Below are 12,498 nucleotides of genomic sequence, written 5' to 3'. Positions count from 1 at the left end.
GTTAGCCTCTAGTCCTCAACAGCTGAACTTATTAGAATTTGGAAATACTGCTTGCTCCTTAACCCTGAAATTAGATAGTTCCCAAGCTTTCCTCTCTAAGCCAAGAAAAAGAAAAAAAAAACCCATCCTGGTTAAAAACAAGCATGAGGGAGAGAGGTTCAGACAGAATTTTTCCAGAGGCAGTGCTTTCTATTAGGGTTCTAGAAAGATGGCTAATGTAAAAGGATCAGACAATAACAAAGACGGGAGGGAGACAATCTACAAGGGCCTGATGCACACTGCATTTAATTCCAGTATTTATATCTTCTAGTTGAACAATGTCAACTGTTGCTGCAATGATCCTTGAGCTTACTTCTAATTTAAACCTTAAAAATGATGTAAAATTAAAAAAAAAAGAAAAGAAAAGCACCAGGAGAGGATGTGGTCCATCCATGTAAAATGGCAAAGAATTGGAGACAACTCGTTTCTGCCCCACAGGGGAGACACTCAGTCCATAGAAAGCATTGTTGATGTCAATCCAAGGGAAGACTTGATGCAGAGACTCAGAGCTCAAGTTAATGACATCTGGGAACAGAGATGGGGAAAGAAACACAGAAAAAGGGCAGCAGATAGCATGAGCCAGGGGCTGAGGGAACCAGGGGCTGCATGAGTGTGACATTGGTGTCATCAGGATGCTCTGCAGTGGTGAGAGCCCTGGTCCAAGTGAAACAAGGACCAATGACATCATAGCAAGTATCTGGCCAGCATTCCCCTGAAGAGGATATGGTTGTACCTCACAGTCCTCAGTCATGCTTCTGAGGTCCAAGGGCGACTGTGAGAGAAGAAAAAAGCTAAAGAGGAGTAGGAAGTCTTACTCCCACAACACCTTGCCTTAGTTACAGTTTTACTGCTGTGAACAGACTCCCTGACCAAGGCAACTCCTATAAAGGATGTTTAATTGGGGTTATCTTACAGATTCAGAGGTTCAGTCCATTATCATCAAGGTGGGAGCATGGCAGCATCCAGGCAGATGTTGGGGCTGGAGGAGCTGAGCATTCCACCTCTTGTTCTAAAGGCAGCTTGAAGACTGGCTTTCAGGCAGCTAGGGTGAAAGTCTTAAAGCCCACACCCACAGTGACACACTTCCTCCAACAAGGCACACCTACTCCAATAAGGCCACACCTCCAAATAGTACCACTCCTTGGGCCAAGCATATTCAAACCACCACACAGAAACCAACGTTAGAATATAATCACAAGAATCTATCAAAGCAGTCAGATTTGATGTGCTAATTCTTAGTGATTTCTCAGTCAATAAGAAATTGACTTCCTTAGTACAAGGAGATAGGAATGGATCGATTCGCATTCTTCTACATGTTAACAACCAGTTGTGCCAGCACCATTTGTTGAAAATGCTGTCTTTCTTCCACTGGATGTTTTTAGCTCCCTTGTCGAAGATCAAGTGACCATAGGTGTGTGGGTTCATTTCTGGGTCTTCAATTCTATTCCATTGGTCTATTTGTCTGTCACTATACCAGTACCATGCAGTTTTTATCACAATTGCTCTGTAGTAGAGCTTTAGGTCCGGCATGGTGATTCCACCAGAGGTTCTTTTATCCTTGAGAAGAGTTTTTGCTATCCTAGGTTTTTTGTTATTCCAGATGAATTTGCAGATTGCACTTTCTAATTCGTTGAAGAATTGAGTTGGAATTTTGATGGGGATTGCATTGAATCTGTAGATTGCTTTTGGCAAGATAGCCATTTTTACAATGTTGATCCTGCCAATCCATGAGTATGGGAGATCTTTCCATCTTCTGAGATCTTCTATAATTTCTTTCTTCAGAGACTTGAAGTTTTTATTATACAGATCTTTCACTTCCTTAGTTAGAGTCACGCCAAGATATTTTATATTATTTGTGACTATTGAGAAGGGTGTTGTTTCCCTAATTTCTTTCTCAGCCTGTTTATTCTTTGTGTAGAGAAAGGCCATTGATTTGTTTGAGTTAATTTTATATCCAGCTACTTCACCGAAGCTGTTTATCAGGCTTAGGAGTTCTCTGGTGGAATTTTTAGGGTCACTTATATATACTATCATATCATCTGCAAAAAGTGATATTTTGACTTCATCTTTTCCAATTTGTATCCCTTTGATCAAGTCTAAGTGGATCAAGGAACTTCACATAAAACCAGTGACACTGAAACTTATAGAGGAGAAAGTGGGGAAAAGCCTTGAAGATATGGGCACAGGGGAAAAATTCCTGAATAGAACAGTAATGGCTTGTGCTGTAAGATCGAGTGGGACCTCATGAAACTACAAAGCTTCTGCAAGGCTAAAGACACCATCAATAAGACAAAAAAACCACCAACAGATTGGGAAAGGATCTTCACCTACCCTAAATCAGATAAGGGACTAATATCCAATATATATAAAGAACTCAAGAAGGTGGACTCCAGAAAGTCAAATAACCCCATTAAAAATGGGGCTCAGAACTGAACAAAGAATTCTCACCTGAGGAATACCGAATGGCAGAGAAACACCTGAAAAAATGTTCAACATCCTTAATCATCAGGGAAATGCAAATCAAAACAACCCTGAGATTCCACCTCACACCAGTCAGAATGGCTAAGATCAAAAATTCAGGTGACAGCAGATGCTGGCGAGGATGTGGAGAAAGAGGAACACTCCTCCATTGTTGGTGGGATTGCAAGCTTGTACAACCACTCTGGAAATCAGTCTGGCGGTTCCTCAGAAAATTGGACATAGTACTACCGGAGGATCCAGCAATACCTCTCCTGGGCATATATCCAGAAGATGTCCCAACCGGTAAAAAGGACACATGCTCCACTATGTTCATAGCAGCCCTATTTATAATAGCTAGAAGCTGGAAAGAACCCAGATGTCCCTCAACAGAGGAATGGATACAGAAATTATGGTACATTTACACAATGGAGTACTACTCAGCTATTAAAAAGAATGAATTTATGAAATTCCTAGCCAAATGGATGGACCTGGAGGGCATCATCTTGAGTGAAGTAACACAATCACAAAAGAACTCACACAATATGTATTCACTGATAAGTGGATATTAGCCCAAAACTTAGGATACCCAAGATATAAGATACAATTTGCTAAACGCATGAAACTCAAGAAGAATGAAGACCAAAGTGTGGACACTGTGCACCTTCTTAGAATTGGGAACAAAACACCCAGGGAAGGAGTTACAGAGACAAAGTTCGTAGCTGTGATGAAAGGATGGACCATTTAGAGACTGCCGTATCCAGGGATCCATCCCATAATCAGCTTCTAAACGCTGACACCATTGCATACACTAGCAAGATTTTGCTGAAAGGACCCAAATATAGCTGTCTCTTGTGAGACGATGCCGGGGCCTAGCAAACACAGGAGTGGATGTTCACAGTCAGCTATTGGATGTATCACAGGGCTCCCAATGGAGAAGCTAGAGAAAGTACCCAAGGAGCTAAAGGGATCTGCAACCCTATTGTTGGAACAACATGATGTACTAACCAGAACCCCGGAGCTCTTGTCTCTAGCTGCATATGTATCGAAAGATGGCCTAGTCGGCCATCAATGGAAAGAGAGGCCCATTGGACTTGCAAACTTTATATGCCCCAATACAGGGGAATGCCAGGGCCAAAAGAATGGGAATGGGTGGGTAGGGAAGTGGGGGGCGCTATGGGGGACTTTTGGGATAGCATTGGAATTGTAATTGAGGAAAATATGTAATAAAAATATTAAAAATAAAAAAAAAGACTTTACACTTTAAAAAAAAAAAAAAAGAAAGAAATTGACTTCACCTTCACTTTTTATTGCCAAAAGGTTCTTAGGAGTTCTGTGGGAAACTGACTTTTAGTACTTTAGTAGAAGTCATAGTGACAAAAGAGAAGAGAAAGCATGGCCCTCCAAGGACACTGGTGTCTTAACTGCCTACTTTAGTTCACACTGGCTAATGGGTCCCATTATAAATGCCTCATCACTACTAAGAGAAACCTGGTGAGCTTGAGGGGACTTTAAAGGACAAATGTAGAGATGGAGGACTAGGGGACTAGGGGAATGTGGCAAGTACTAAACGAGGATTTTTCAATAAGAATTGATAAGAAAACTTGATAGCCTGTTCATCCAGCCCCAAGGATGGAAAGGAAAAAAACAAACAAACAAAAAAAAAACAAAACAAACAAAAAAACCCCAAAGAACAAAAAGGAAAAATCTAAAACCAAACCCAACCTAAACAAATGAGCAAACAAATACACAACAACAGATCCCAGAGAGTGCCCAGGATTCACAGACACAAAAAGTAAACACAAACTTCTCAGATAATAGCTTACATTTAATGTTTGAGTCTGACAAATAATTCAGTTCTGTATAGGAGCCCCATTCAGATCACTCACCCAGGTCCCCAGTGAGAAAGCAGGCATGTGCATGCTGGGACATAATTCTGCTCAGGTAGTCAGGTTTCTTCCCTTGGAGTCCCCTTTGACCCAGGATCTTTAAAAACTAATAGGGAACAGGATGTCCCTGGTCTCACTCAGAGGGATGAGAAAGGTCAAATGAGAGCCACAGCAGGCTCAAATGTTGTACAGACCAAGATTATCATCGGCCTATGAGTTTAGAAACCTAGGGGACTGAGAAGCTAGAGTTGCTGGCTTAAGTGAGCTAAGCAGAGCACTCTCTATTTTCTGTTGGCTCCTGCTATGGGAAAGGTGAGTTTGTGAGCAAAACAATACTTTATGCTACTAGATACCTAGAATCCCTTTGTTGTCAGGAATTGGTGGACAACTAGAAGTAATGGACAGCCATCATGAAGGGTTAAGAAAGTACATAGCTCACAGATCATCCAATTTGATTATGTATGAGGCCATTTGCATGACTGAAGCACTAGACAATGAACCTGGTATTAAAAAGAATTATTTCATTACCATTAGCATCTCAGGTTGAGACTAAATTTTATCACCTAGGTCCGAGAATCCCTGTCAGCTTTGACTTGCTGTGGAGAGAGAGGCTCAGGAACTTTGATGTATCTTGATACCTTTGAGCAGTGGGACATCTTCCAAGCTGTCTATTAAGGCAGAATTTCTTAAGGCCTTTATATGCCCGTTGATATCCAAAACTGAGTGGTGCTCCAGCAATTGTCAGAGGGACATTGTGTTCTGCCCCATGTAATCTATAGCAGATATAAATCCTATGTGTTGGACAACAGAAAACAGACTTGGACATGAAAGAAATGTTTCTAGGGTAATATTTAGAAATAGAACCAAAAAGCACTGCCAGTGTCAACATGGTATTTTGTATCAGAAGTGGGGTCTCCTGTTTTATACCTTGAGTTTGCAATACCCCAAGAGTTGATTAGATAGATGGAGAATCCTTTTGGGTTTGGGAGCACAGACTGCATAGCCAGGAGGCTGGGTGGAGATCTGGGCACTGCCTGTTGCTTTCTATGTAATCACAGGAACAAAACCAACTCTGAGCCACAGTGTCCTCTTCTGTAGAGCTGGGCTAATGAGTACATCTGCCTTCTTCCCTTCGGAAGTGAAAAGCAGGAACAATGAGTTACCCTCGAGAGCTTAGAACAGTGACTGACACATGGAATAATAGGAGCTTTGGAGACATTTGTAAAATTACAAGGCTGTTACATAAAAAAAAAAAAGCATCCCCACAGAGAGGCTACTTCCTAAGTAAAGTGTTTAAAAGACCTTCATAAAAGACCTGGCTCACCATATCATAAAACAACAGCAAACCTCAAGCTGGCCTCTAGACTGTGCTAAAGCAGCCAAATGCTTCCTCTTTTGTTCAGGGCACCAGCACACAGATCCCCTGGAAATCAAAGCACCTGCCTGTAGTGAAAATTGGGGGTGCGGTGGGGGTATACATCCCTGGGCATCTTCAGGAGACTCAAGACAGAAAGCACTCTTGGAGGGCAGAGGAGCCTGAAGCACAGATGGGTATCCTCATTCTGTAGAGAGCTCAGTGGTTAGGCATCCCTACACCGAGGCTGCCTCACAAGTGGAAAGGTAGAGCCACTGCTTGGGAGATGAGGGTAGGCTGGGCATATGTATGGAAAACTACTGGAAGAAGATGGACAAAAGCAGGAATGGGCATAGACAGAGGGACTGAGCCCTGGGATAGGACAGCGCGGTCGGTCTGCCAAGAACTGTCAGTAGAGGTGACAGCAGCTGCCTGTTCAGTGGTTTCTTACAAATTGCATTCTCCCACCCACACCAAAAGCTGTGCGATGCTTGTCCTGGCTCAACCCCCACTTCAGATCTAGAACAAAGGATGCATCTGAACTCTCTGACGAGACACTGAGTTCTGTGTTTTGCAGCGTGAAGCCAAGAAATAATTAATTAATTAATTAAACCACTGACAAAATAAGCAACAGTTGGAAAGGAGGGAGGGAGGGAGGGAGGGCAGTTGCATCCCCCTCTGACCCAGACATCCTTGAGCAAGCTTCTCAGTGGGGATCAATAGCGCCAGTGCCTGCTTCTCTGGTTTCTGTGACTCACTCAGGCACATTCCTATTTCTGTGGCAGGACACAGGAAGGCACTCTGGTCCTTTCCTTCCAGGGGAGGGAGGGACTTTCATCTTCTCCTGTGATTTCACTATCACACTGGAATTATGTAAAGGTTTGGTTTTCTCTCCACAAGGAGGGGCCTTCCTTCTCAGCTTCCTACCATGGTTGTGCCAGAGACCATGGGGGCAAGGCTGCAAGAACTCCAGTCTCAGCCTTGGGTCTTTTCCTGACAGATCTCTGGTTTGTATTTATAGTGATCTCATTTTAATTAAGTGATAAAAACCTCAATGCTTCTTCCATGCTAGCTACCCACAGGAGACCAATCAGCTACATGAGTTCAGAAGCCACTGCGCTGGGCAGTGCAGATAAAGTGCAGCATTTCTACCAAACTCCTAAAGACCTCAGAGGGCATCTGCTGCCCTCTGAGGATTCAGCATCTTTGCCAGTCAGCTGTAGGGCTGGCATTCTGCTTACCTGAGGTCAGGGTGTAGACACAAGACTCCCTCCCCCAAGAGCAGCCATCTACACCAGCCCACTACATGAGTCACCTCATGTCATTATCCCCATGGCTCACAGGAAGAACTGCCATTATTTGGATTTTTCTAGGGGAAGAAGTCTAGAACCTGAGCCAGCAAATGCCAGAGCAGGGGTCTCATTGTAAATCAGTCTTTACTCCCCACCCCACCCCATCTCTAAGGTACCTAGCCACACCCTCAGTGATGAGAGCCTTGTTAGCACAGACTCATGCCTCTCCCTGGAGTATTACCTCAGCTATTAGGGAATGGGCTCCCTGTCTTGAACAGGATGGGATTTCAGGGATTTGGTCACTACAGTGATCACTGATACACACTTAAGCTCAGGACTATTTATGTGAAGTCTAGCACAGCTCAATCAAAAGGAAGAAACCATATAATTCAATATGAATTTAAAAATCCTTCTTTTTTTCAGATAAATATGTTTTCCTTAGTTTGCCACAAAATTCCTGTAAGAAGACTGAACTGAGTTAGAAACTTGATGGCTGGGTTATTTGAACGCAGCCAGTGAAACGGGCTCTGAACAGAAGCAGGACTGTGAATGGAGTCACCAGTCACCCTCACGGCCTCTAGCCAGGCCTGTTTAGTTGCTGTAAACCAGCCTCCACTGTCCGCAGGTGCTACCCTCCTGGGGCCTTTTGGCTGCAACCAGGGTCTTGTGCAGTCCACACAAGTAACATGTGTGACTCTGTCCACACCTGGCCTGGTCTAAGCCTGGAAAGTGGCATAAAAGGTTTCTTCAGCTCCCTCCACCTTAACTGTCCACCTTAGCTGTGGCTGCAGACACTTGGGGGAAAAGAGCTAAGTCTGGAGTGATATGCAGGTGGATCACCTGGGCTTTGGCTCCTCTGGTTGTGACAGAGGCACAGTGATTAGCTCTTGTGGGCATGTTGATGGGATTTTGAAGAGGACTCTGCTGGACACTTTGGCCAGCTTACCTGACCCAGGTAATGTCTGGCCTCTTGTGAGTCATTTTCAACTCCCCAAGGTCCTGGATTTCCAATCTGGCACTTCCAGCCTCTTCCAGTATCTGACAGGCTGCAGAGTTCCTCACTGTGCCCCAGCAAACACCTTATGTGGCATCCTCCCTCAGGGCATATGGCTGATGGCTTCCTCAAACTGTGTCTTCTGCAGCTGCCTGATGGAGAAGCAACTCTGTCCCTTCCCCATGTCTCAGGAAACCGACCCTGAAACTCTCTCTGACCCCTCTCATCTTGACTTTCCACTGGTGGGTGAGCAGGACTGTGGCTGGGTTGCTTTCAGGAGCTTTCTTGTCCTTCTTAGGTGGCCTTCAAACTCCTTAAGGGTTTGAAGTCTTTGCTTCCTCTGCCTGTCCCCACTCTCCACCGCACCCTACCCCCAACCCCAAGCCTCTGGTCCTCTGCCTGAAAGTCTGAGGCAACCACAAGAGCCAGAGGGAAGACAGCTGCACAGGAATAACGCTAAGCACAATGGATGAGAGCGGCCACCTTTCCCATGGCTGGAAACTCCTTGAGGTCAGAGACCACATGGGTGTTAGTTGCCCCCACTCATCCCAGTACACAGCTCTCACTAGTGGACAAAGAGAGAAGACAGAAAAAATAACAGTAACAATGCTCTGTGCCTGGATTTGGTGGGGGAAGGAGCTTGTTTATCGAACTGGGTCATTCGTCTGATCTCGTGCTCCTAAAGGTGTCCCCTGGGCCCAGGAAAAGGAAAATCTGAATGGTCCTTCCCTTGCCACTGGCCATTCAGACATGGCCAGAGTTGGAGGAAGAAAACTGCAACCCAAAGTCACAGCTGTAGCTCTCTTTCCACCATCATTCCATGTCTGTGAGATGTCTCAAGTAAGTGGAGTGAGTGGCTTCAAAATGGCCAATCAAGAGAAAACCCAGAAAACAAAACAAAACAAAACTGCCCTGAAATGCATCGTCATGTGACAGCCACACATGAGTGTGTGAGTGACAGGTCTGAGCTGACTCTCCAGCCTAGAAGTCCCTCAGAAGATAACAGTGCCATAGGAGCTAAAAGCAGCACAGCCCTGCTACGTGCAGAGACCGAGAACTGTGTACAAGATACACAGGAGGTGTGTGTATGTGCGTGCATGCACATGTGTGCTTCATGAAAATGCTTCCTTTCCACAGCAATGTCAATACATACTGTAGTGCAGAGCCCAGCTTGTGGGTCCATTTACAGACTCAGCCTGTGTTTTGGCTGCCTTTGGAAACTAAAGGGCAGAAAGTGACCCTGTGGGGCAGTACACAGCGACAGCCTTAAATTGTAAACTCAGTTCAACTGAACAACCAAGCAGATGTCCATGTGCCCAGGACCACAGAACTAGTGGAATGGAGACAGGCACACACGGCTCAGGGCAGGCACATCTGCCAAGTGTGCCTCAGGGCCAAGTGCATGGAGGCAAAAGGGACCTCTCCTGCTCTTAGCAGGAGGGGTCTGAATCACAAATGTGCTGTGTTTCATGCTTAACTCAAAACGGTCTTTATACTTTGCCACATTTTTGATCTGAGCCAATCAGGGCCCTGGTCTCTTTCGCCAACTCACCTTATAGCCTACTAGCCAACGTCAGTTCCAGGGAGGCCGGACATAAGGTTAGTAAAGAATTGTTCATTCTCTGAACTAACAAGGTAAAGAGAGGCCTGGGTTTGTTTTGTAAATGCAGGGGAAAAAAAACTCTATGAAGTTTTTGAATAGAACTTGGAATGGAAACATAAAACAACACTAGGAGTGGAAGTGGGTGGGTAGGGGAGTGGGGGGGAGGGCATGGGGGACTTTTGGGATAACATTGGAAATGTAAATGAAGAAAATACCTAATTAAAATAAAATAAAAAATTAAAAAAACAACAACACTAGGTAAGACATTCTGTGAATTGGTGAGAAACCCTCTCTGATCAGATACAAATGTATTTTTGGCCTTGTATTTGTGGAGTCACTGTCATGTTTGCCTACGGAGGCTATGGGTACCACTGACGGTGGAGGCCTCTCCAGCAGGGCTCTATGGTCAGAGGGGACCCTGAGAAAGGTCCCCAGATGCTCCAGGGCAGTTTCTGAGGGAAGAGGGAGCTTCAGTCAGACTATCTGCAGATGTGACAGCAATGTTGGCCACAGGTGTGGCTGGTTTTTTTTTTGTATGTTGCACATACATCTTCCCTTCTTAGCTTCTAAATCCCAGGGCTTCTAACTGTGTGTCAGGAGATGGTTTACCTGTGTAACGACTTGCAAAGGGAATGAAACACAAAATCACTGAAAGTCATTGCTGCAAAGTCGGAATTACCTGTGCATGCTTTGAGACCCAGTGACGGAGGACATTCAGGACTCGATTGGTGGCTGTTCTCCGTATGATGAACTCCTTGTCACATGTTCTCTCGTTGTTAAATCCTTTGAAGGAAAAGAAACACACACTGCAGTTAGGGCTGGACCCCAGGCATTGGGAAAGGTCATTTATTTTAGGACTCCCGTTGGTGAAACTCACAAAATGCTACATCGTGGCAGGGAGGGAAAGAGGTTTCAGACCTGTGAATTCTGCTTACCTATTATACTCTCCCGCCAGCCCAATGCAGGCACAGGTGCAATTACATGAATAATGCACACATATTTATTAAAGGCCACCGAGGAGAGCTAGCATTCTGCTAATGACATTAACACTTCCCTTTATGCCTCTCACCATCCACATACAAAGCCAAGAGGGAACATTGACAAAAGCACTGTAGCCAGTGTGGATTATAGCTTTGCCACAGAGGCAATTCTATTGGGAGATGGAGGTGGCCTTGTAGGTGAGACAGACACTCTATTGTTCGTCTGCATGCAACAGTGTAGCTGATGCTTGAAAAAGAAGTATTTAAAAGTAGCAAAAATTATGGATTCCAAATGTTTTCACCTCAGAAAACTTGTAAGTACATGAAATGATTGCTCTGACGATAGGTTTTAATCACCTCACAATGTAAATATGTAAAAGCATCTCTTTTATATTCCATAAATAGATAATATTTATGTCATTTTGTTGGTCAGTTGAAAATAAAATAAGTTGAAACAAAAAGACTGCCTGGTTTGAAGCAGTTGTCCCGAGTTCTGTAAATTATATCATTTCTTTACCGACTGGTCTTTGATGTCCCCCATGTTTCTGTCTAATAGAGTTGCTGTGACATTATGCTTAATAACTAATAAATGTTAAGTGTTTAGCCCAGTTCCTTCACAAGAGCAAGTGCTCAAATGTCAGCCATTATTATAATTCAGTGTTTCTCTGGTGTCTTTTTGTGGGGTGGGCAGGTATAATGATCTTGGACTTTATACACACTGGGCAAGATTTCTACTTCCAAATTCTATTCCCATCTCTGGTCCAGTGTGTGTGAGTCCCTCTGTGCTGCCACATCATGGTCTTAGTCACCTTTTTGTTATCAATAAAACATTTAATACTTCACACTGATCCCACTTTTAAAAATATTCTGTGATCCAAAACTCTGTAAAGGCTTGCACTCTGATCTGCATGTTTACAAGAGTGTCTCTGGGTTGCTGCCATGGAAAGATATTCATATGTGTTGCTGTTCTAACTCAGGCACACTGTTCCAGGCCATCATGAATGGCCTGCAATTTAACCCTGAGACAGGAAACGTTGTTAATCACATGACCAGGCTCCAAGTGTAGAATCTTAAGTAACGTGGCTTCTTTTACAAGAAGAGCCACTGCATAGGAGAGATGCTATCTCTGCTTACAGACAAGTGATAGGAGAGAGGCACTGCAAACTGGCAAAGGTCCCGGAGCTCACAGTGTCTCTGAGCTTAGCTCTATCCAGAGCACTCTTAGTCAGGTCTCACTGCCCGGAACCAGAGTTCTGGTCTTATGTTCCCTTCATAAATCTGTAAACCAACTTATTTAAAAATGTATTCATATTAGTTATTTGAAATTTTCAAATAGCTATTTTGATCTTTCTCCATTTCTCCCCCTGACTTTCCAGATCCATCTGCCTTCAATATGTTCTCCATTCTCCCTGTCTCCCCTCCCCTCCCCATCTCTGTCTTCCTCTTCCTTTCTGTCTCTCCAGACTCCTGGGTATGGGGCCATCCCCTGAAGTGTGGGTGACCTACCAGAATCCACACTGTTAAAGAAGACTGGCTCTCCCTCCTCCTTCAGCAGTCCTAGAACATTGATGACTAAATTTTTCAAGATCACACTTGACCCAGTTTTGATGGCAGAGACTTTGCTGATTACAGTGAATGGGGGTGATTTGGTTAGAAAAATAACTTTTCAACAGGAAACTAGCCTCTTGGTCATAAGGTCCTCTGAAAAGTCTGCAGCATACTGTGGTAACCCTGGGGAAGGACTGGATGGGAGATGGAAGGGGTTATGAGAAGGAATATGTTCAACATACTATATATACTTGTATGAAAAAGTCCTGTAATTCAGTACCATTAACAATATGCAAGAGAAAGAAAAAAAAGCAAACCAAACATAGTGTGCTCTTTTCTCCA

The 12,498-nt window shown here is 44.1% G+C and overlaps 1 protein-coding gene across 2 annotated transcripts in view; it reads right to left on the bottom strand.

Annotated features, from left to right (window-relative positions):
- The window catches only part of Rasgrf2 (Ras protein specific guanine nucleotide releasing factor 2), a 233,932-nt gene that overhangs the window by 28,880 nt on the left and 192,554 nt on the right, over nt 1-12,498 (bottom strand). For both annotated transcript variants that reach the window (XM_029468511.2, XM_021180496.2), the window contains exon 18: nt 10,308-10,411. In XM_029468511.2, the coding sequence (XP_029324371.1) occupies nt 10,308-10,411 (104 nt within the window). The remainder of the gene's footprint in view (nt 1-10,307; nt 10,412-12,498) is intronic.

This window comes from Mus caroli, unplaced genomic scaffold, assembly GCF_978045245.1.
Source record: "Mus caroli unplaced genomic scaffold, Mus_caroli_1 scaffold_15, whole genome shotgun sequence".
In the NCBI taxonomy this organism is placed as follows: Eukaryota; Metazoa; Chordata; class Mammalia; order Rodentia; family Muridae; genus Mus; species Mus caroli.
The sequence above is the reverse complement of the archived record's forward strand: the minus strand, read 5'-3'. Positions and strand labels throughout refer to the sequence as shown.